At 36.3% G+C, this 25,751-nt stretch overlaps 2 protein-coding genes across 2 annotated transcripts in view; one reads left to right on the forward strand and one right to left on the reverse strand.

Moving 5' to 3' along the window:
- IFT74 (intraflagellar transport 74) overlaps positions 1-25,751 on the reverse strand; it is a gene marked incomplete at both ends in the record, with an annotated part of 40,038 nt that overhangs the window by 11,777 nt on the left and 2,510 nt on the right. Inside the window, 10 exons of the mRNA XM_082013106.1 lie at positions 3,999-4,052; positions 7,185-7,264; positions 8,481-8,521; positions 9,198-9,341; positions 10,300-10,362; positions 11,342-11,480; positions 23,559-23,620; positions 24,666-24,725; positions 25,196-25,256; positions 25,423-25,521. Coding sequence (XP_081869232.1) covers positions 3,999-4,052; positions 7,185-7,264; positions 8,481-8,521; positions 9,198-9,341; positions 10,300-10,362; positions 11,342-11,480; positions 23,559-23,620; positions 24,666-24,725; positions 25,196-25,256; positions 25,423-25,521 — 803 coding nt within the window. The remainder of the gene's footprint in view (positions 1-3,998; positions 4,053-7,184; positions 7,265-8,480; positions 8,522-9,197; positions 9,342-10,299; positions 10,363-11,341; positions 11,481-23,558; positions 23,621-24,665; positions 24,726-25,195; positions 25,257-25,422; positions 25,522-25,751) is intronic.
- LRRC19 (leucine rich repeat containing 19) lies at positions 15,219-22,233 on the forward strand (the record flags this gene model as incomplete). Its single annotated transcript, XM_082013107.1, has 5 exons — positions 15,219-15,280; positions 18,149-18,241; positions 19,707-20,217; positions 20,415-20,621; positions 21,908-22,233. The coding sequence occupies exons 2-5, from the start codon at positions 18,158-18,160 to the stop codon at positions 22,231-22,233; spliced, it is 1,128 nt and encodes a 375-aa protein (XP_081869233.1). The 5' UTR covers positions 15,219-15,280; positions 18,149-18,157.

Genomic DNA, 25,751 nt, shown 5'->3' on the forward strand with positions numbered 1-25,751 from the left:
CATTGCCAGGTCTGTTCTTCTCCAGTACCCAGGCTGCAAATGAAGCTAGCCTTAGAAAGGGAAGTTTTATTTTCTCTCTGTGATGTTCTTTTCCTTCAGAACAAACATGTCTTCTTTATCTTAAAGATAGCACAATTATACTTTAATAAGAGGAGCAACAACAACAGCTCCAAAAAGAGCTCCTTCCTCAAAGGGCACTTACCGGATATTTCATACCATCTGTTGCTGTGAAATACAGGCAGAAATTTTCTACACTAAGAAAATACCTGAGTAAAACAGAAGTAAGGGAAAGGCAGTAAGGAAAGTAATAGTACTGAAACTCTCACTTCATATTTTTGTTTGAAATATTTGAGCTGTTCTTTCCTTTTTTGTTTAAAAAGTTGAGTGGGTAATTTTTACAAAGATAATTCCTCAGATAACCTAACAAACACAAAACTTTGAATCACACTTAACTGTTTAGTGCTTTAGTAGCAAGCAATGGCTTCATTAGCATCTGTCTCTTGTGGGGGTCTGAGCCACTTCTTTTCAATGTAACAGATGATGCCATGGCCTTTAATGCATCTTCATAAGAGGTGTTAATTAAGTTGATTGCATTGGCTTCACCTTTTGGCTTGGTTAAACCTATTTGCCTTGACTTCACCAAGGGCAAGTCCCGTATGACCAAGCTAAGGGCTTTTTATGATGGAGTGACTACATCAGTGGACAGAGGAAGAGCTACCAATCTCACCTATCTGGATTTATGTAAAGTCTCTGACATGGTCCCCCAAAACATCCTTCTCTCTACATTGGAGAGATATGAATTTGATGGATGAGGAATTTGTTGGATGGTCACATCCAGAGGATGGTGGTCAATGGTTCAATGTCCAGATGGAGATTGGTGATGAGTGGTGTCTCCCAGGGGTCCGTACCGGGACCAGTACTCTTAATATCTTCATTAATGACACTCTGTGGGATGCACTCTCATCAAGTCTGCAGACGACCAAGCCAAGTGGCGCGGTTGACGCACCTGGATGCCATCCAGAGGGACCTGGACAAGCTCGAGAAGTGGGCTCATGTGAACCTCATGAGGTTCAAGAAGGCCAGGTGTGGGGTCCTGCACCTGGGTCGGGGCAACCCCCAGTATCAATACAGGCTGGGGGATGAAGGGATGGAGAGTGGCCCTGCCCAGAAGGACTTGGGAGTACTGGTGGATGGAAAAACTGGACATGAACTGGCAATGTGCGCTTGCAGCCCAGAAGGCCAACCGTCTCCTGGGCTGCAGCCAAAGAAAGGTGGCCAGCAGGTCTAGGGAGGTGATTCTGCCCCTCTACTCTGGTCTAAGACCCCACCTGGAGTCCTGTGTTCAGCTCTGGAAAACAGCACAGGAAAGACATGGACCTGTTGGAATGGGTCCAGAGGAGGGCCACAAAAATGATCCGAGGGATGGAACACCTCTCCTGTGAGGACAGGCTGAGAGAGCTGGGGTTGTTCAGCCTGGAGAAGAGAAGGTTCCGGGGAGACCTCATTGCAGCCTTCTGGTACTTAAAAGAGACCTATGAGAAAGATGGGGACAGACTTTTTATCAGGGCCTGTTGCGATAAGACAAGGGTGTTTTTTAGTTTTAAACTAAAAGAGGGTGGATTCAGACTAGATCTAAGGAAGAAATTTTTCCCAGTGAGGGTGGTGGAACACTGGCACAGGTTGCCCAGAGACATGGCAGATGCCCCATCCCTGGAAACATTCCAGGTCAGATTGGACGGGGCTCTGAGCAACCTGATCTAGTTGAAGATGTCCCTGCTCATTGCAGGGGGGTTGGACTAGATGGCCTTCAAAGGTCCCTTCCAACCCAAACTACTCTGTGATTCTATGATTTGCGTCCAAGGAAGCTGTAGACAATGAGGACATTGAATCTAACACAGCATAGAATTGTAGAATTAAAAATTGAATGGAAGAGACTGCAAGTGGTCATCTGTCTGTCAGTAATTCAGATGTTTGTCTATACTCTTCTTATACACAGCTCATGATAGATATTCTACAATCCTCCTGAACAATGAGTGAGTTCAGGTGAGTGTTAATGAGCTTGGTGAGTTTTAATGTTAGAAAGTTTTTCTAATATCCAACCCCCAAATCTTTCTGCAACTATTTGTGTATTACTCCTTTTCTATCTTCCATGTATATGGAGAGCTAGATTGTCACTTATTGTTTGAAACAGCCTTTTTACATATTTGATGTCTATCATAAATCCTCTAAATAAAAGACTCGTTCTTTAATATTTCCTTGCAGGCCATGCTTTCCGCATCCCTCATCAGTCTCCCTTCAGGACTGCCAACCTCTTTATGCGCAGAACTAGAGACAATACTCCAACTGAAGCCACAGAGATGAAGATTACTTCATGTGACTCCTATGTGTACCTACTGCTGTGCTCTTTTCTCTGCCATGTTAGTGTGATACTGCTGAGCCATGTTTACTTTGTCTTTCACTGTAACTCTGAGCCATACCACAGAGCTGTACCTAATCATCTGCTCCCTACTCTGTATTTTTGCTGTTTATTACTCTGCCCAAGTATATAAATTTACACTTAATCCTTTTTTGAACTTTTTGTACTTAATTTCTGATGTGCCGTAAGTATTTTAAATTCTAACCCTGTCCTCCAACATGATTAATAAAAATATTGACTAACCTGAACATCCATTACACTGCAAAACTCTACTCAATACATCCTTCCACCCTGGCAGTAAATCTTTCAGGATTGTTAGTATTTTAATCAAATGCACAGTACAGGTTAATAATGGTCAGTATTTCCCTAGCTTGCTTCTAAGAACACGACAAGACAGCAGTAGCAGATGTACTAAAGTCAAAGCACACGTCATGTGCTGCTCCTCCCTTATTCTGCAATATTTTTCTGTCAAAAAAGGAAATTGTTCTTGACAAATCAATACTAGTGGTATTCATATTCCCATTTCTGTAATGTTTACAAATTGTTTGCTTGCTTATTTTTTCCACTGTCTTTCTGAAAATTGATACTGAGCTGACTGGTCTGTACTTCTGTACTACTCCTCTTCCTCAAGCTAGGTGCCATATTTGCTCTTTTCCCATCTTTAAGATTCCTGCATGTTCCCCTAAACCTCTCAGCTTTTCTCAAACAGCTCTGGAACGGCATCAATATCCTCTGATGAAGGGCAGAAACAGAACCAAAACCCCAATAGTCAGAAGCATCCCGAGGCCCCTCTCTCACTGTCTGTATTCTTCCTGAAAATCAAGATCAAGCGAGCTTCTGCCCTTCTGCTTCTCAGGAAATCAGGTAATTTGAAAATGAAGAAAATCTCTAAGCATGCTCTTATCCCTCTTTCTTTACTGTCAGCTGAGACCTTTCTTTCATTGAACATTTTCAGAGAACACTGTTATAAAAAGGTATTACACACTTTGGTCTTCATGACATATTTATTGACCGTTTTCCCCTTTCGCTGAGTAACAGACCAATATTTGTGTCACCTGCCTACTACAGTATACTAGTAATAGGGTACATTTTAAAAACAGTTCTGTTTTCATCCTCTGTTAGGTCTCTACAACAATAGAACTTTTTAATACGGAAGAAAGCTTTAGTAACATTCATCTTGAATAACCAGATATTATGAGAAGCCTTAATTCTAAAGAATTATGTGATGTCTATGTTTGTCCATTTTGAAGTTCTGCTTTTAATCACACCTGAACAGGTAGTTTTATATATCTTTCAATTAAATTAATGTTAAAATTAATTTCAGCCTTGCTTTCATAAAATAAAGCTTTGTTCTTAAGACCTTTAATGTTTGATTAAAACCTTTGAAAAATGCTTCAAATATTTGTGACTGTCCTGTAAGTATGAAGATATCAATCATCTTGTCCTGAGGTGGGTCACAGAAACTTTATGCAAAGATCAGGATGTCAGTTCTTTTCAGCTCTAAATTAATTGAGTGTTAACAATCAAAAAACCCTGTATTTTAGTGGAATTAGGCCTAATTAAAGTATATTAGACAACTTACTGTCCATGCTTTCTTCCCTCTTCTTGAGCTCCTTGTATTTCCAATTTTCCTCTCCTGCAAGAGATGGAACATTGATTTAACTTTATATTGTCTCAGTCCTGGATTCCTTTAGATAGACAAAATGTCAGTTTTAAAAATAAAAATTCTACATGCCTAGAAACTGCAGGACTCATCCTATGTCATCTAATGTAGTCACTTCAACTGACTGTCATATGCACTTTTATATTAAAAAATATATAATTAGCTTAATAAATCAGCCTCAGTGCAATTTTTAGAAACTTTTAGAGGTTAGAATTTTTGATAAATAAGAGTGTGATAAATAATTGGTTTGAACAAGGGAAGTTCACAGGATTTTTCTGAACTCAAGTGAATTTCAATAATAAGAGAACAAATGCTTTTGTGTATTTGGGCTTAGTTAAAGCTTTCTGCAGCTCTGTTTAACATATGGGCTGTTTCAATGGCACTTTCATGTATTAGAATAGACTTTCATAAGGATACACAGCTTGTAAGCAACACTGTGACAGTCTCAGGGAAATAAACAGGAAGACTGGACAAGCAATGGTACAGGAAAAAAATGCACAGAAAGCTTTCTACAATTAATTTTAAAAGAACAATTCCATACACATTCTTTATAGTGGTATTAGGAGTTACGAATAACATACAATACGTAATTCACTCCATCTTTAAATCCATATACAAATACACTATCAATAGCTCTTAGTTAAAATGTACTAGTAAAGTGGAAGACCTGATATATTTGTCACTTTTTGAGAAGATGAGACAATTCAGCTCCTAAGAATGACCTTAAGTTTCAAACACCTAAATTTATAATTGTTTGAGTCTTGGTTATTGATTAAGTTTCAGCATAATGTTGTAACTTTAAAGAATACAAAGAAAAAGAATGAAGTAGATACAGATATAACTGAGCAAGCAAATTTCTCCAGATCTTTTTACTTGTACACCCCCATGCTTTCCTTTTTATCTAGTATATACAAACAATAAAACAACCGTGAGCCCCTATGGGACTGTGATTCTGCTTCAGCTTCCTTGCAGCTGTGGCTTTGTTCCTTGCTGGACTCTCTCTTTCATTTTGCAAGGCAAGACTCCAATACTTAGTAACTGTTATTAAAAGTCTAGTTACAGTGAGCCATGAAACAGAAAGCTACACGGTCTGCCAAGTGTTTAAAGAAAAAAAAAAACTGGAATAAAGACCACAACCTTTAAAATGTCTTTATGGAGAATTTTTCTTAAAATATGGCATTATTACATCAATATCTTACCCTCTCATGCAATTTATGAAGTGTTAAGTCTTTTCTATTATGAGTTAATGCTGATTTTGACTAATCAGTTAAAGGTAGCTGCTAATATATGGAACATACAATAAGTGGGTGCATTTTTTACTTATCTAGATCTTCTTAAGTGAAAATTAAAAATAGTTAATTCTATTTATGGTCTGGATTATTTGTTTTTCCTGCTCAAAAATGTTCGTAGCCTGAAATGTTCAGAAAATCCTTAGCTGTAATTTTTTTTTACTGGCTATTTTACCTTAAACTTAACTAAAAAACTGTAGGAGCTGAAGTTTTGGGAATGCTTTGAATGCTTTGTAATAAACAGTTTAAATATTGGCCAGAAGTAATCTGACCGGGGAGGGAGGGAGGACTGGAATCTCAAGGACACACCAAGATGCTGATTTAGAGCAGAAGTACGAATGTCCCTCTGGGATTCTCTCTCCATTCAATAGATTAGAGGTCGCTGGGAGTTTACATTGCTGTGTCTTAAAGCTACTCCTTATGAAGACCTTCTTTATTCCCTCTATTTTATACCAACAAGTATAATTTCCTCTATACTGTACCACAAGGTAACTTTATTCTGAATATCCTGACTGTTCCTGTTATGTTGCCAGGAAGCATGTACTTTCTCCTACATATGCTTTAAACCCTCTTCTTCAACAGAGGTCTCTTTCTAAAACAGGGTAAGACATACAGTCCAGCAATGAATGATAGTGTGTGTAAACCTAACTATAAAATGCAAAAAGCAAGTCACTTCTTACCTTCTGCATTTCTCCAAAGATATAAAAAAAGAGTTGCAAGCCAAACAGAAAGGAAATATTAAAGCAGAATAAGTGAAGTTGGCAATGATATTATCTGGAAACAAGAAAGCTTATAAAATAGCCTTAACAAATTATTTGCACAAAAATAATGAAATATCTGGAAAAATATGACATATTTTTTAATGCAAAAGATGAGAAACAGATATATCAAACATTTGTTTAGGGCCAATTTCAGAATATTTGTTCACCTGGAAGAAATTTACAGCTAAATTTTACACTGATCATCCAAGAAAAGGTATAAAGTAAAAAGTACACAAACACATCAATTCATCAGTCCTATAGAATTTAAATAACTTGTTACCAAGTTTTCCAAAATGTATGCACATATTTATGTAATCTCTATGTAAACAAGATTGCTTAGAATTAGGAGAAGGTTTTCCATGGGATGAATTTCCATTTTAAAGGATAATCTTCCTTAAGCTGTTGAGGACCTATGCTCAAATTAACTTAATTCCTCCAGAACCACAACTTCCAGTGCTAGGACAAATCCCAACCTAACCTAGCCTACTGTACTGCAGCAGGTGTTTGCTGGAGGTAAGTTTCTAAGCTAATGCCATTTCTAGACAGCTCCCAAACTCTTCTTACAAAGATCAACCCAAGAAGTTTCAAAGACAGATAAAAATAGTACTGAATTGTGTCTGCTTTACACATTATTATTAAACATTCTCACTTACACATTCACTGACAGCGTATCAGATCATGTAAAAGGTAAAATAAATAAAAGCTTTTCTAAAGTTTAGCTGGTTCTACAATACTGCCAGTAAGAGAAAATTCTATTCCTCAAGTAGTCCAAAAATAAGATTGGGACACAAAACCAGACAGCTCTACTATTAATTTATATGGTAGTTTTACTATTCAATATGATCTTGATGAACACGCCACTAAGGGTGGGTACTCCCCATTTCTCACATCTGAAAAGAAATGACTGCACCCTTAAACACAAAAGCTTCTTCTGATGGTGAATAATGGACATTTGCATAAACCTAAAGGTTTCAAGCAACTAATGTCCATAACAATGTGTTATAATATGAACAGATGCAACTCTGCATACTCTGATACAACTCTAGTCATATTACCTTGATAATTCTCCAGATCCATATCAAGTCGTTGAATGACCTTTTTAAAATGGTTTATTTTTTCTTTTACATCTGTCAACCTGACAAATAGATAATGAAATCCAAAATCAAAAATGTATTGTAAAATACCTATTTTTTTAGACAAAAATGGAGAGAAAAATCAAGAATAAAACCAGCAAATGTAAGCTTATCAAAACCAAACTAATATGAGTACGTTTGCTGTTGTTATAAAAGGTATATGTAAAGCACCTGTCACTTGTCCCTATACCTATTGAATATAAGTACTGCTGCTTGTTTTTATTAAAAACATTTTTTATTGAGCCATGAGTAGTTCTTAACTTACTCAACTGGTCCCTCCGCTGGTTGCTTTATAGCTTTGCAGAGGTACAACCTAACCGGTAAACTGCAACAGGGAACTGCATTCTTTAAAAAATTATCTATGTGTTCACTAAAATCCATTAGGAAATGGCCAAGTAAAACACTGTATTACACAATCCATCTAAGTGAGAAAGGAAATTACCTTAAAAACATTTCTATGTAAATTCTCAAATATAATTCTCTGTTACTGTTTCTTTCAAAAAGTTCTGTTAAGCAACTGCAAAGGTGTCATGCATTAAAATTTAATCAATGATTACAGTTGAGATTACTGCTTAAAAGAATTTAAAATTGCTTGTAGGAGTTTTCAGGAATTATCTAAATTTTTCTATAAAGAGAGAAGAATCGAAAGGCTCAAAATCACAAAAATGTTGTACTGTTTTATCCCCCTCTCCAATACATTACTATTTATTATAACATTTACCAGACTTTCTGGAAGATCTTCAGAAAGATCCAGTGCCCAAGAATCAAGAAGGAATGCCCTGTGACTCTTTAGAATTGAACTTTCTGTAAGCAATTTCGTAGCTTTTAAGAACACATAACAAACAAAGTCTTCAAAATGTGACTGCAGCATAAGGTACGCTTAACTTCATAGATGTCCCAGATGAGTAGCTCTTACGGACTAATGTCTTCTTCAGCCTTAAAGAAGTTTATGTCAGTGCTATTACAAATTTATACTCTCAAGGCATGTTCATAAGGATAGGAACTATCTTATTATGCAGTTCTAAATGTCCTATCACTATAAAAATTGTTTAGCTTAAGCAGAAGGATATATTCTGTTCTCTGTGGAAGGTTAACAGTAGCAGAGGCTTGAAAATGTGGTGATGTTCTAAAAGTCCACAGAACCGTGTGATGGAGTTCAACTACCTGTCTTTAGGGTCTAGACGTAATTTGTAGCAACAGTATAATGGAATTACTCACTGTCTTTCCATGCTTGCTATTTCTTGACTATCATCCTTAACCTATAAAAAAGTGTAAATACTTTAACATATGAAATAAAATCTACAAATGAAAAAGGAAAATCAAAAAAGATTTCTTAATTCAGCATACAGGGAATAGAAACTCAGCATATGGAATCACAAACTTGCTGTCACATTGTCCAACAATGGCTCTTCATTGAAGAGAAGAAATTATATGATTTGAGTGTTGTGTATTCCAAATGTTCTGCTGCTATCTCAATACACATTTAAAAATCAAACAAAATTCAGTGTCATTCAGTTCAATAATCCACATAGTATATATGCATAGTTACATAACACATCATAGACCCTTGTAAATGAATCTAATTCATTTTCATTCATAATCCTTCCTGGATTAGTACATCTGCTCAGTACCCCACAAGGATACTGTCTTGAGTTATGTTGTAGAACTGTTCAATAGGATCAGTTGTCCCATACCAACATGACTGATGAATTGGAACAAGTCAAACAGCTTAAAAGCTGACTGTGCCAATCTTGCTTTGGCTGAACCTGAAACATCCCATCCAGCCAATTCATTAACTGTTCTTAATTTCAGATGATTTGTGCTGATTAAACAGCAAATAAAGTTAAGATTCAAACCTATGTATTTTCAAATATTATCAACCCTTAGAATACTGACTCAGAGTATCTTTAACATGCTAACTTTTTATGTTCTTGCCTGCTTTAGTAATCTCTCTCTTTCCTCCTGTGGAGATTCCATGTTCTTATCCTCAGCAATCATTTGATCTCGACGTTCCTCGAGCTCATGGAGCTTTTCATACAGCTGCACAGCCTCCTGTTTCACCTGGGAGTGTGCTATTTCCTGTTGGGAAAAGCAAACACCTATTAGCTATTTTCAGATGGCAAGAAAGCATTGCAGAAATTATGCTTTAGTTAAGCAGCACTTATCTATACATTGAAAGTGAAGCTTATTTGTTACAAACAGTACAGAGACAGTATAAACAATAAACTTCATAATCCGTATTCTCAATATTGCATTTTCTGGAATGAACTATCCCAGTCAGCTACTTCTTGCTTTATGAGTTTATCCTCAGGCCAATTTTCTGAGTAGATACATCATTTCATCATTTCTAGGGTATTACAAACCATATACAGCATTCAAAAGGACTGGAAAAATATCTAGTAGTATTTGAAAATTATACTTTCTGAATATACACATGACTGTATGTTTCACCTCATAGATCTCATTATCCATGAAAGACCCAATATGAGAAAATTCTCCTCAATCTAGCAATAGGACAGTGTATTAGAAGTGCATGTTCATGTATGTATGCAACATAAAAAACATCTCAGCAGGTACCACTTTGCGCTTCAAATGCCAGTTGCTTTTGAAATGGAACATGGCACATGAAAATCATTCTCACACATCCTGAAAGTTGAAAACATATTGAAAAATTAGGTCTTACGAATCCTTAAGAAGGATGTGAATGATAATTTCACATTTATCTTCAAAGAGTATTTCCAAAACAATCAAATGTCACACAAAACATTTGAAACCACATGAGTAACTAAAGCTACGGAACCCCACTATTTCTATCAAAATTTTGTACTTAGCATCCAGCAAAAACTATTTTTACCCACAGCTGGTTAGAAATTACTGGTGGAAAACAGAGAGGCAGCTTTGCCTTCCCATTCTAGTGCATGATCCTACAGTACCTGAAAATTTAAGGAGAAAGATTATAGGTGTCTTTCTACTGTATTAATTTTTACACTAGAGTTCAGCAAAGATTGGTACAGAGATCACTTGTGACCATACATACAGCTCTTAGTGCATCCTCCTTTACATTTAGTGCATCCAATTCCTGCTGTTGAACAACCAATTCCTAAAGAGGAAAAGCAAAATTCAGATACAAATTACTGCTTGATGAGATTATGTTTTTGTTCTGCAACTTAGTATTTATAAAATGCTATAAAATATCTCATTGCTGCTTTTAAAAATTTAAAAGACAAGATTGTGTCCAGCTTCTCCAAGTAAGTCAGATATAATATCCACTTACGTTCAACTTTTCCAGTAACCTCTTGCTATTTGCAGTTGGGCTATAACAAAAAAATTGTTTGCCCTTTTCCCACAATTTTTCTTAAAATCAGTACTGAAGGTGGAATTTATCATTTTTACTTCAGAAGTTTAAAGTCTCTGAACTAGCCACCACAGTTTCATCGTAGTCCAGAAAGAGACACATAGGCCCCACCTAGTGATTCAGCTCATCCTAAGACAGCTGGGAAGCACTGGCCTCAAAAGATGCCTCTTTGTATAGACTGTACAGAGAAACTTTCTAAGACTGTATGCCTGAAGCTAGATGATCCCAGAGAACCTAGAAATCTTATTGCTTTTGTTAACATTAGAATTAGTGAAGTCACAAAAATTGTACAAAGCCCAGTTCATTTTTCTGATACATTCAGACGTACAGCAAGAACAACAAAAAACCCCAGTCAGATTCACTTTTGTACACAGGAAGAAAACTTCCTACTCAAGTGAAATAAAAATCTGTGTTTGTTTTTCCCTTTTGCTTGCTTTCTACACATGGTGAAACATTTAAGCACTACAATGGCTTTTAAAATCTGAATGTCAGTCACCAAATTTAAAAGGAAAATTATGAACACAATTTTTTCTTAAAACAATAAATACAAAGTATTTGGTTTCAGTCAATAGCTCTATTTATTTTTCAGGCACTTCTACAATTGATTGAGATACAGCAAGCTTTTTTATTGTATTACTGCATTCTCAAGCTCTTTAAATTATATCTGGAACCAACGGAGCCAGATTGAGAAACATTTTAGGCAAGTACAATGAAACAAACCAACCTGGGAGAGTTTTTCATTTGCAGCCTTCATCTCCATATATTTAGCTTGATTTTCCTGCGACATGTCTTTTATTATGTCATCTGCTACAACCTTTTCATGCTCAATATCTTCTTCTACAGCTTGAATTAACTTTTCTGTGCTGTAAAAATAGAACATTTTGTAACTTTTACTAGTTGATGTTTATTTTAAACACCCACTTCAAACTCTGGTATTCCTTCAGCCTCACTGAAATGACCCTTTAACACAAAAACTCCACAGGTTCTAAAAAACAGCACTTACCTGCTTGTATTTAAACTTCTTGGGGTTCAATTAGCTATGTAAACATTCACAGCACGGAATGCAGAAGATGAAGAATTCTTTGCCCCTGCAGCACCCACATAGTACTCTCCAACACTCCCAACCCGCATAGTGACCAACACTGGCAAAAGTATGCTACTCCCTCTCAGTTGCTCTCAATCAGTGAATTCCTGGAATAAGAACAGGCAACCTGAAATAAAGCAGCTGGTATGTGATTGGTGAATGCACATAAAGAAATGCCCTATGAGGGTGGTGAGGCACTGGAACAGGCTGCCCAGAGAAGTTGTGGAGGCCCCATCAGTGGAATTGTTCAAGGCCAGGTTGGATGAGGCTTTGAGCATCCTGGTCTAGTGGAAGGTGTCCCTGCCCATGGCAGGGGGGTTCGAACTAGCAGATCTTTAAGGTCCCTTCCAACCCAAACCATTGTATGATTCTGTGAATCAGTACCAGGACTTGATGGTGCTGGATAATGATGATAACTTTTTTTTAGCAATGAATTGGTGGATTCCTTAAGGACGGAGAATGGCTTCACAGTCTTAGGCAGCATGGAGCTTCTTAACCAAGCAAGAACTAAGAAATTAGTCATTCCTGACATTCTTGATTCATGACTTTAATCCCGCTAGAAAATCACTGGGCTGCAACCATAAAAACATCTCCACCACTGCAGCTATGGCAAGGTACAAGGAAATGAATTAGCAGATTCAAGGAAAGCATAAAGAGTTGTTCTCACTGTTTCATGTAATGTCTAGCAATTTCTATGAAACTATTGAAAGCTAGAGAGTCAATCTGAGAACATAGCTAAAGAAAATTAGCAAAAACTCCTGAGACCCTGAAGAGTATACCTTCCTTCCCTTCACAGTTCATGAAAGATTGTTTAAACTGTTTGCTTGTTTCCAGAGTTACTTCCACTATTAAGAACGACAAAATCAGCTAGATACCTTCCTTCAGGATTTATTTTTCTTTTATTTTTCACTAACTCTTCCTGAGTTGCAAGATGCCAAAAAATTTTAAATTGCGTAACTGACACTATCAGATCAATCATTGCAGCCAAGAATGCCCTCAGGAGTAAAAGATGATGCAAAATAGTTGTACTGCACAAGGATAATCTCAGGGTAAGGGAATACTGAAAGTTTCATAGAAGCGGAGTAGAGCTGATGTTGGAATGGACTTCTTGAGGTCATCTAGTCCAGTCCCACTACTCAAAGCATAGCCACGTAGAGCAGGTCATCAGTGTCTTGTTCAGGCAGGCGTTGAGTATCTTGAAGGATGGAAACCCCAGAATCTGTCTGGGCAATATTTCAATGTTTGGCCACTCTTAGAGTAAAAAGTGTTTTTTTCTTACATTTAAATGCAGTTTCCTGTTCTCCAATTTGTGGCCACAGTCTCTTGTCCTGCCCTTGGGCATCACTGAGAAGAGACCAGCTCCATTTTCTTCACTCCTGCCCATCAGGTGTTTACTTTGATAAGATACTCACTAAACCTTCTCTTCTGGAGATTAAAAAATTCCATCCCCCTCAGCCTTTCATCACGGTTTTCACCACTTCCAAGAAATTCTCAAAAGAGATTCAAAACTGTAACCAGTCTTCCAACTGGCTTCAAGAAAGATCTATAATCTCCAGGAATCCGAGGATGTTAACTAGAAATTCTGTCAGGTTAGCAACCCATGCTGCAAAGATGCTTTGGAGCCTCATGATGAAGAAACAAATGGAAGTGATTTGCCACTTTCTGTGGCAATTTGGAGTGCACGGGTACTGGGACTGCCCAAGAAATACTGGATGGTTGTAACATGACATCAAATGGAATACCTTCTTGAGACTAAAAATGGTTTGTTCAGATCCAGTCCAAAGAATGAGGCCCTCACTGTAAGTACACCAGCTTGTGAATGGATAATTATGTTACGTTTGCTACTGGAAAGGAGTAATTTTTAAGTGAAGCATGTTCTTAAACTACAAGAGTAGTTTGATTCAAGACACTCTGTAAGGCATGGAACTGGGAGTTAGCTGGGAGATTTCATGTTACTTCTTTACTGGAGGATCCTCATCTCTCAATAAGGGCCTATGAAAGCTGTCACAAGGTCTCAGCAGTGACAGTTTCTTTCAACTGAAGCCCAGCTGAAGACTTCACAGAATGAAAACATAAAAATTGCGATGAAAGGATTCACAAAAATGTTAAGGTTGCTATTTCCAGAATAAATCTCCACACTAGATACAATTCACCTGGAGAGGCCGTTAGTAGTGATCATAGGGAGCTTGTCTTTAAGTACAAACAAGGTGCCTTTTGCTGGAGATCACTAGGGCATTAAGGGAGGGAGAGAAGAATACCTCTTGCTACATTTCTCCTGTGTTCCAAAACACCATGGGGAAGCAGCTGCCACTATTGAGGGCAGCGGTGTCTCCAAGCTCTACTGGATCTTTCTCCTCTATCCCTGGGACTGCAAGTATGCATGGTCGAGTGAGAAAAGAAAGCCTCCTTTTCCAGCCCCACTGATGTCAAGTGTGTGTGGACACACTACAAAGTAGCCTCTTTACCTGGGCAAGTCTCTTTTTCTCATGTGATATGGACTCCTGGACAAATACTTCAAGACAATCCAGTATGTCCTTGAGACTAGAAATGTCTGATTTAGCTGTTATGCATCTTCTCTGGTGGAAACTGTTTGACAGAAGGTTAAAACTCAGTGATTTTCTAAGAGGCAAAAAAATTATAAGCAATGGCTGTCACAGGAAAACAATTCATTACCACAAGTGATCTGAAGACTACTGATGAAGCTAAATCAGGGAAAAGGCTTGGAAAAGTTGCAAAATGTTCTGAGATATTAAGCAAAAAAATCAAAGTGGCAATAACTTCAAAGAGGGACAGTGAAGCAAAATGGTTTCTAAAGCCAAATATTTGAGAAGAACAGAGAATGACAGGAGACTGAACCTTTTTGTAGTTTGATTCTGTGCATTGAGCAGAATGAGGCTTAGAAAATGAGCACCAATACAAGAAAAAATTGATTGGACATAGTGTTTGTGTATCAATATAATCCCTTTTTTAACCTGCACATAGGCATGCTCTCAAATCAGAGAAAATATAATTTGTTTTTATAATTTCTTCCTGAAATACAGCCCATATAACAGATGTCCTTAAGTGCTTGTAATTCTTTGTAAATAATGAGCTTTATACATCGCATTCTGCAGCTCCCCTGATGCCGATGCTTCCAAAACACAAGAATTTAACACAGATGTAAATAACTACTAGAGATCTTTACTTCAGTATGCAAATATCTTGAAGTTTTCTTCATTTGATAACTGATCACATAAAAAATGCAAGTCTTTTTCTGCCTCCAGCATTTCTAATTCCCAGTGGCATTTTACCTCAGTGCTTCCTACATGATCTGGAACTTGACACTTGAGCATACTACTATTAGACTTCCCTATTGGCTGCAGATCCAATTAAATCCAAGACGATTATAAGAAGTTGCTCAACCTAGTCAATCTTTTGCTAAGGACTTTCTGGCTTTATTATTTTTTTACACCACCTGCTTATTCATCAGGTACAAAGGTTGAACAAAACCAAAGTGCTGTTGCACCATATTATTTCTTGTCAGTGCACTGAAAAATCTACACATGTGTACATACGCTCCCTCTAAGAAGCAACAGAAAGGTAAGACCCTTGGCAAACCTTTTTCAAAATGTAGGCAAGGATTTATTAGTATAACTTTGTTGCTAGACTGGAAACAAATATATCTTAAGATACATTAAAAGTTCAAAAATTACTATGAACCTTGGACATGACAAGCTCTTAAGTAAATCGTATTTCAGAAAAAAGCTAGGGAACAGTCCATTTCTTCTCTGAAAAGGAGACTACGTGATTATATAAACTCCATTACCTCCCCAAATCTGCCTTTTTCTTTACAAATACAAGAAAAACAATAAGAATTACACTACTATTAAACTATAAAACCTTCAGAAGTTCTCTGAAGAAAAATTTTTAATTTCAAGGAAATGTCAAGGTATTACCAATGCATTGTCAGGCTCAGTTTCTTTCCAAAGCAATTACTTAAACAGCAATTCTTAAGGTCTGCTTCTAGTAAGAAGCTAAACTGCAATTAAAATTATAGATGCTTTCCTGTTCTTCTACTGATTATACAAGTTCCTACACACAAAATGCAGGAAATCAATTTTGTAAGAAATGCCCTAATTTTTCAGTAGAAACTAAAGTAAAAAATAGGAACTATGTTTTTGACTTAAACATATGTAGAGTGAATTTTTAGCCAGGAAAAGGATTTTTCAAGTTAATGGTATTCCCTTCATTCAGACATGTTAACTTTTTGCTTGAAGAATGTTTATTTGAAGTTTTTCTCAGAGAACTTTTGAAGGTTTTACCATTTAATAGTAATGTAATTCTTATTGTTTTTGTTGTATTTGTAAAGAAAAAGGCAGATTTGGGGAGGTAATTGAGTTCATATAATTGAGTAGTCTGCTTTTCTGAGAAGAAACGGACTGTTCCCTGGCTTTCTGCTGAAATACCATTTACTTAACAGCTTGGCTGTTAAGTTCTGTTAAGAACTTTACTTTTAAGTTTAAGAACTTAAGCTTTTGTTTGAACGTTTTGTTTTGTTAACTTTTTTGCTTGAAAAGTTTTGAAAAACTTTTACATTAACTTTCATTTTCAACTTGATTGTTGTTGATTAATTTACAGACTAACTTTAAAAACATTATTTTAATATATTTTCCCACTCTACTAAAGACAGTATTTTTATTGAAATCTACAAACTACAATAATAATATTAACCTGTTTGTATATTGCCTGGTTAAGGCCCGCTCTGTTTCTGAACATCTTGGAAGAGGTACAGTTAAGGTTCAAATATGACAGGAGATCCAACTGTTAACATAGTCTATACCAGCAGTTCTCAAAGTGCATCATGTTTTCCACTAGCAATATACAAACTGGCTCCAAAAAGTATGCAGGCCACCAGTACCATCACTAACAAGAACAATACCTAATACAGAACATAATACCACAGTGGCTGCTTCTGCTAGTACCCCTTGTCCCTGATGCTGATAATGTCTAACAAAAAGGTTTATGAACTCTTTCTGTATTTAATGTAAATTTCCAACAGCAGTAGAAATGCACAATGGATCACAGCAGTATAAGTGGCATTTATCTACTACTTCTTTTTAAGAAGTCGTTAAGTTTCCAGGCTGATTCAGTTAGGTGAATGAGGTCAGTCCTCAGATACAGAAATGTGTAGAAGCAAACAATTAGACTTGACCAATTTGGTCTGTGACCTCATCTACTCCATACTGATCAGAGAAGGCCTCGTGGCATTCGTTTTAAGGATTGCTGGAGTTATTTTTAATGTGACTGGCTGCCTGTGTTTAGCATTGTTCATGCAATTGAGCTTCCTCATGTAATTTCCCCCACTATTCTCTGTTAAATTCAGTGAATACTCTCTAAAGCTCAAGATACAATAGGCACTTTAAACAAGTATCTTACACCTTATCTTTTGGGTCGTCTTTAATCTGGAAGATAGAAATCTGAGAAGGAGATATTGAGGTCCACTTAGTCCACTATCTTTTATCTTCAGACACTTAAGAAAAACTGTAAAAATGAAGGGATAATCTACCTTTCACATAACACTTTAAGTCTGGCATGAACAGAGACTGATTTAACATCTGACAGAGATGGTTTAACATCCCTGTTCAAAATGAGTAATCTTGCAAATTACGCCCGATTCAAAGGGGATGGATAAATGACACTTTCTCTGAGAGAAGTTTTTGTCACAGTGAATACCGTTTGTCAGAAAAGCTTTCCTGACTCTCAAAAAAGGTTCAAATCTGTAAAAAACCTCCAGCACCAGAGACTGAATCATGTTTACTTAGTTCCAAAGATCAAAGCAACAACTTACACCTTCATAATATAGAGGTTCAGGCTTATGTCATATGATATATGCTGTATTATGGATAATAAAGAGATTAGAAGAACAATCTACTGATTAAAAATTCATAAAAACTGCTTAATAACTTATGTATAAGAACAGAAGAGAAATTTGACTGGACAAACCAACAATCCACCTAGTACAGCATTCTATCTCTGTTAGTGGCAACAAGAGAAATTATTTAGGGAGAGCATGCAAGCCTGAACACTTTCTGCAGTTTACTCCTACCTTAGTCATCCAGTACCCGTAACTGCATTAAAAGAGATCTTAGGAGTACATCCCTGCCTATTCATTTTATCCATTTATGAAACTGTTGTCTACTGACTTGTCTAACCAATCCCTTTTCTATTTGCTGATACCGCCTGCTCATTGGATTTTAGGGTCAATTTTTGGGTCAATCAAGTGAAAGCTGAATGCATTAATTCTGATAAATCATGTTTTTCCTCTTAATTTTACATTTTGGAGTATCAATGCAGAACAAAATTTATTAACTATAATTGAAATTACTGTATTTATTAATTTGTTAAATTACCACTACAGAATACACTGATATTCTAGTCTTGGTATACAAAAGTGTTGTTTTTTGCTAGGCTCTAAACATGAAACTCTCTTGGCTTGTAATCTGGGCTGGAACACTGTTTTTGAATCCAGTCACTGCTGACGGCAACCTGAATTCTCAAACTGTAAGTTTTATATGTATGTAAACTACCCTTATTTTTGAAAGATGCACTAGAAGCTAAAGGCATTTTAAAAACTACCTTGTAAACATAAGACACCTAGAGACAGAAGCACAGAGACAAATAAGAAGATGAGGTTTTCTGCAAAATGGACAACTAGCTGCTGGCAATCATTGTGGGTGAATTACACTGAAACATATTTGAGATGGTTTTATATCTCATTCATATCTCTCTGCACAAAACAGGAGTGTCTCCTTTATCTTTTTGGAATAGACCTAGAAAGCAACAGTTATTTGGACAAGGCCAACTACCGCCGAAGTTAGAGAGATTTCCTGAGTTAGCACTTGCCTGAGTCAGGTCGAAAAGTATATAAGAAATTTCAAAGATTTTTTTTCAGAGATTAATGGATTTTGTATTTATTGAGGGAAGGAAGAAGTCTTGATTAACAGTCAAGTGATAAAACTGGTATTGCACTATTTGCTCTGACTCACTGCCTTATAGGTCCAGTACTGTATCTAATGCTTCTTCATCGCTGGGACAAACATGAAAAACAAAAAATCCCACACAATGGGTATATACAGTGTAGAAAAGGCACTCCACCTACATTTGTTTTTAAATAAACTGTCTAGGCTCAATCTGGTCACAGCAGTAACAGTCTGAACATAGGCTACTTATTTAGGAAGAGGGATAACACAGCCAATCTGCTTCCAGTACTCAGAATCTCCTTTAAAGCCAGTTCAAGTATCTTGACACTAAACTGTAGTCTGCAGCGATGCATACATATACATATAAAGAAATCTACTCTTTTCAGAAAACAAAAATGTTTCAAGATATTGAGAATAAACACCCTCAAACCTGAAAAGACTGCAGCTATGCTAAACTTCAACCCAGAAAACAAAAATTCATTTAAGTGCTATAAAAAAAAATATACTAAATGTTTTGTTGAAGGTCTGCTCCAAAGATGTTTTAAAGAGTAACCATTGTTGGTTTTGGTTATAAAACAAACCAATACGTTTGAAAAAGCATATCTGAATTAATTTTCAGCCTTCAATCCACTTCCTCTATGACACCTTCTTTCCAGATTAGATGGGAAAGGAATCCTTTTTCTACCTAGCCAACCTTCACATAAGACAGCCCTACTAATTCCAAAATAGCATGCCAAACTGGTTATATTTTCGATGATCATCACATAAAGAGCATTGCATCTCGAGCAGAGTTTAAGCATTAAGTGATCTGGAACTTCAGCTCTCTATACACTAAGAGGATTTATTCCCCTGTATGACCAGACCATGAGTATATTAAGAAAAATGTAAATAAAATTACATGAAGAGCAGCAGAACTTTTATTTTAAAGTGCTACCATTAAAAAATAGCAGAAGGATTTTCATGCCCTTAACAGTCATCACTGAGATACCTTCACCACCGGACTTCCCTACAATATTTAATTGTTGTCATTCTCTTTCTTTCAACAGGTCCCTTGTGAGGAGTCTGGAAAGAACCTCTCTAATATCCCTGCTAACCTTTTCCAAAATGTTACTAAATTAAGCCTCAAAAATAATAAAATCACTTTAAAAGATAGTGACAAAGAGATTCTCCGAAGTTTTATTAACCTCACTGAACTTTATCTGAATGATAACATGATTACTGTACTGTATAATAACAGCTTCTGCAATTTGACAAAACTTGTAATTCTGGATATCAGCAACAACCATATTAGCACAGTTCATAAAGCAGCATTCGCAGGATTAAATCAACTGTCAGTGTTGAATCTATCCTATAACAGGATTACTCAACTAGATTCAGATATATTTACTTCTCTAAAAAGTCTGACAGTTTTAAATCTACAGTATAACTTTCTGAAATCTTTTCATATAAAACCATCTTTTAAATTGATTAAAATCCTTTTAGCTGGAAACCCATGGACCTGCTCCTGTGACCTCCTTGATTTACAGATATGGCTAACTGCCTCCAATTTGACAATGGGTAAGTTTTGGTAAGAGCAGCATTTCATACTGTTTATATCAAACAGTCTTACCTTGTTTATTTCTGATCTGGGTAATATCCACCATCAATTTATTTGTATTTTGCAGTAATACAGTAGTTATCCATGAATTTTTTTTAGATTGGAGTGCCAATTAATTAGCAATATCTCATAGCCTTTCCACTGTTCACTTTCACAGAAAATGAAAACAGCATTACATGTACATTCCCAAAAAACATGGAAAAATTCTCGGTCAAGACAGCACTTATCCGACCAGCTGACTGCAAAACTGAAAAAGCTTCTTTAGAAAACACTGTAACTTCCACTTCTGGCATTAAGCTTAAAAGTAGTGCCTTACTAACAGCTCTGACTCCAAACATCACTGGAAACAATGGAACATATGCAGGTAATATACTGATGCTTTGCTTTACTGCTTACAAGCTGTTTGATTTGCCATTCCATGCTTTTGTACTGTTTTGTATTCCTAGTACACTGTAATTCTTCCATAAAAGCCAGCGCTATGAACAAGCGTATTTCCAGGTTTTGGTAGACTGTACACACTTACGGTCAATGTAAAGCTCTACTGAATAAGTGTTTGAAACAGATAAAACACACCTGAATTCTCAAATGATACTACAAACTGATGACGAAATTTCAAAGGCTTGAAATTCAGATAATTGTCCAGATCTCTGTCTAACAGAATTATGGCAGCATCTTTAAAAAAAGTCAGTTATTTCTTCCAAGCTAACTGCTTTCTACACGTAGCTGTCTTCTTAAAATGTGAAGGAGTGAGCCTATTAATTTTACGCCTGCCCTCAACTGTGTTCAGTGTAAAGGACACGGATATGCCCATCCCATATTCTTTGAAAATTTCAGTGACAGTGTCCTTACTTTTCTTCACCTTTTGATGTTAATTCCATCATCACTCTCTAATACTCTAGCTTTTCTTTCGGTAAAGTAGCTTGGTTTTTTTTCTTACATGCAAATTAATGTTCTTCTCCACTTTTCCATACTGAAATGCTTTACTTCTCGCTTATGGCTGAAGCAGAAGAAACACTAATCTCCAGAGACATACACAAATTGTAAGCCACTATTGCCACAGACTTCTTTTGCTGTAGCAGTTATACTCTATTTTAGTACAGTGGCCAGCTCACAAAACTAGCTTCTAAATAAAGACTACTGGCAACTACAGTCTATTGAAATTTTTATTATAAAAGAAATACAATTGAAAGGATATGCCAAACAACAGATGTAATATTTTAGGGTGCAGACATCATCACCCTACAGAAATCTATGCCTGGGAAATAGAATTTGAAGTTAATGACTGATGTATTTTTTTTCCCAAAGCCCAATCTTGGAATTAAAACTTTGAGAAAAATATTATTTTACCTTTTACACATCCCCAGAACTTTGTCTGACTTTGAAACTATAATTTAATTTTGATAAATATGTGTGGTGGACTTATATTGCTAGGAAATACGAGAGGTACATGCATTTTTGGTCTGAGCAATATTACTGACTCCCTAATAACATTGCAATAACTTTGTACTAAAGCTTTGGAGACATTCAAAATGCCCCTATCATTGTTCATTTTGTGTGTTCTCAATCTAACTATGAAAAAATTTATACTACAGTTCTTGCTGGTATTCCTCATGAAGATGCCTATTCTTTTTTTCCCTGTCTGTTTTAAAGAGTTACCACTTCTTGGCAAAAGTTGGACCTTCCTAGCAGGTGTCCTCGGGTTTGTCCTAAGCACTACACTCCTGATTTTTACTGCTATAAAATGCCCAACATGGTACCGCTATTTGATCAGCTACAGTCACCGTCGCCTGGAAGAAAATGACTCAGAGATGTTTGAACAGGAGTTCTCAGCTGACACGAGTTCTTTCCCTACAGTATCTTGTACGAACAATGAAGATGCCATAGTAGTATTTGAGAAAATTCATGCATTTGTGCCTGGAGAAGATGGATTTATTGAGGATAAATACATAGATTCTTATGTAACTGAGGAGAGTTAATGTCTTAATGGATGATGAACTGACTTTTCAAAACTGTAGTACGCTTGTACTTCCAGATTATGCTACTTATTTACAATACAAAATTAAGCTAAGCAGTCCATCTCCTTTTGTCTCGTGAAATCCCTAACACAGTACTGCTGCATAAATCATGAAGTTAAAAAATGTGGTGACGTGCATGCATTAGTGTCCCAACAAATATTTCAAAACATGCAAAAAATACTCATAATCCACCTTTTAAAAAAACTATTTGTTTATTTATGGCGGGGGGAAGCTTACTGTATATTGCTTAACATAAACAAGTCTTTACAAAGTACCTTGTGAAGCCAGCATAATTATTAATGCTTTATATATGAAGAAGTCCAGGAAGGAAAAACAATTTCCCTAAAATGTTGAAGAAGACCACAGCCAGACTGGGGACTAAATCCAAACCAAGGGTTTCACAGCTCAGTAGTCTATTAGGCAAAACTAACACAATCAGAGAACAGAGTATTTGTTGTTGGGTTTTTTTACCCAAAGTAGCAGAGCAAGAAAGATCAATTGCTCCACTCCCTGAAATGTGTCTACATACAGTACAGCAATAAATTATCATTACTGTATATTTATGTATTTATGCCTTAGTTTGCTATTGAACCAAGCTTTCTCTCTTTGTATTTTCTTAACACTTAAAAATGCATTCAGACACATTTGCAAGCTGTTGAAAACTGTGGTATTATTGAAAAATGACTTATTATTAAATGGTAAATTGTATTTTAAAATTGCTTATTTATACTTAAAAATCTCATTGCTGAGGCCGCTCTTGCTGGCAACAAGCAGGATCATATCTCTTTTTCCTGCACATCTCCTGTCCCTAAATTAAACATCTCAGAAGCTCAGCCTCCCACTACAAAAGCCATTCTCATGGCTTACAAATTCTTACTGCAAGCATCTCACTGTCCTCATCTTCTCATTCACACATCCTTACCTTACCAGACAGGAATCTCAGTTCTAGTTCCCATTTCTGCTTGCTTTCCCAACTCCGCTACTCCACAACACAACCTTGAAAACTCAGGAACTTGACAGTAGGTTGCCAAAAGACAGCAGTCTCCACTGTCACCTAAGTCCTCCTGGATGACATGGTAAGTATCTTCACAGCAGTTACATAAGAGTTTAAAGCTGGGAACTCCAGCTGCTGCCTGGAACTGACGTATCACCTTGAAATTGCTCAGATATCACTTGCAGCATGCATTGCACAGTTAAGGAACTTCTGAATTAGGTAACACCTCAATTTTGCCGAGTTCAGTTATGATTCTAACAGCTTTGGAAAAGCATACATTTCATGTACTTACGCTTGTCTTTCTGTGAAAATTTTATCCACACTCTGAGCATCTCGGTCATTCTGAACCTTTAACTTCAAAACAAAAAAGATATTTTTATATAATATGTAATAATAAAAATACAGATTTTATACACAAATTCAGTTTCCTTTAAATGAGCAGGAAGCTGCTTAGAATGCACTAGAGGAAGAAGCAGCAGATGCTGCCTGCTCCACAGGTTTTTCAGACTTCATACTGAAGAAAGACTTTCTGAAATTGCAGTTTTCCGCTGGAAACTAAAGTAAGTAAGAAGGTATCTCTATGGTTGAAAAAGAAATACAATCAAGTTTGCAACAAATCAATTCACTTTCTATTGCTGTGGGATCTATTCCTGGAACACTTAGTAAAATACTGCTTAAGCCTACAAACAAAATGAAAATGTAACACTTGCAAAGCATTCCTTGCTTTATGACACAGGCGTTGCGACTTTATTTTTCCATCAAATGCGGGGGGAAAAAATGTTTTGACCAAGAAATACTCAGGTAGTTTCTCAAGCTACCAAAGTAATCTTTTCTAAAACTAGTTTCTTTTGCTTCTGGACAAGCAATCATAAGAAATGGAACATGCTTAATGCCACTCATGCCTTAATACTCAGAGAAACAGGCTAACTGTGTTAGAAAATAAAGAAAGAAAGTGAAGAAAGAACAAAGCTCATTGATTCTGTGGTTGGCCATGTCAGAAACCTATTTCATATTTATTACACTGGAATCATTTAAAAGGCAGAAGACAAAGGAGAACTAAATTTCCAGAAGACTAGGCAGCTTTACAAGGCAGTGCAGTCTATTGAATTTGCTTTTCTTATGACTAGTGTTCTATGCTTCCAAGTCAAATACAGAATATATTTTAACACTCATAATTTGGATTGGGATGACAGCCTTCTCAAATCTAAAACACAGAAAACTATCATGGGATTGCTAATGCAACACATCTGACAATTGTCAGAAACAAACATGTTTGCCAATATTATGGTTAATTTAACTGAAAAAAATGGCTAAGTTTTAAATTAGTGCTATGCTTTTTTATATGTGTCATATGTTCAAAGCACCAAGAATGTAACACACAGCATTTCCTCATTCTTACCATATTGTAATCTCGAATCACTTCTGCCATGTCCGTATTGGTGTTAAGTATATCCACAACCTGAAATGAGACAGAGTTCCAACCCATTACTGCTCTCCTTTTTTTTCAATTACTCATTAAAAAATCAGACAAATAGGTAGCAACTCACAAAGTGTTCATGAAAACACAGTAATCTTCTGTTATTGGAAATGGAAAAAACATAATTTGGGTATCTTAAGAGATTACATGCAGTTTTTAGAAGTAATCATCATTATATGTAGCTGCGCAAAACCCACAAATATTACACAGCAGTAATTTCTTAAATCCACATGCAACTGCTTCTCCTAATGTATAGTACACTTGCCTTTTTTTCTTTTATGTTTTCTTTAGTTTCCCTCTTTTTCCTTTCCAATAACAGAAAAAATGCAGTATTAAGCAGTGCATTTCTACTGAGGAATGTCAATAAAGAAGATGCTGAAGCAAAGCAAAAGCAGTACAAAGTAAATGAGAGAAGGGAGAGCATTCAGTATCAAAAGCTGACGGCAGCATACCATGTTGTAGTCTGCCAGCTGACCTTGAAATTCTTTGATTTCACCAGCTAAGGCCTCTGCCCTAAATAGAAAACAAAAAGCCAAAATTAATATGGGAAGATTCATATACGTAAAAATAAAATAATGAAAAAAAGGATTATTTAATGGTTCCTTGAAGCCTGCACAATACCCAAGAATAGTCTTGTGACTGAGAAAATTAGCACTTCATTAGCTGCAATACATCTCACCTTTTTTCATATGACAAATAGACAGATTTCTCTTGCTTGTACATTTCTACTTCTTCCTGCAGTTTGTTAATTTCTGTTGTGAGTTCATTTGTTTTGCTTCTGAAAAAAATAAACAAAAAAGAATGATTAACATTTGAATGCACAACTAAAACACAGATAGAACAGAAATTATATTTTAAGTACAAGAGATGTGCAATCAGTATCTCCTTCTCACAGTGCATCATGCTTCAAATCAGTATTTCAAAGAGCTGGATAAGTGAGGAAAACAGCAGAGTGGTTCTATCAAATTATAAGTAGTTGTTAGAAAATCTGGATATGAAATAAAATGT

Source organism: Phaethon aethereus (genome assembly GCF_964289735.1).
Source record: "Phaethon aethereus genome assembly, chromosome: Z".
Taxonomy (NCBI): Eukaryota; Metazoa; Chordata; class Aves; order Phaethontiformes; family Phaethontidae; genus Phaethon; species Phaethon aethereus.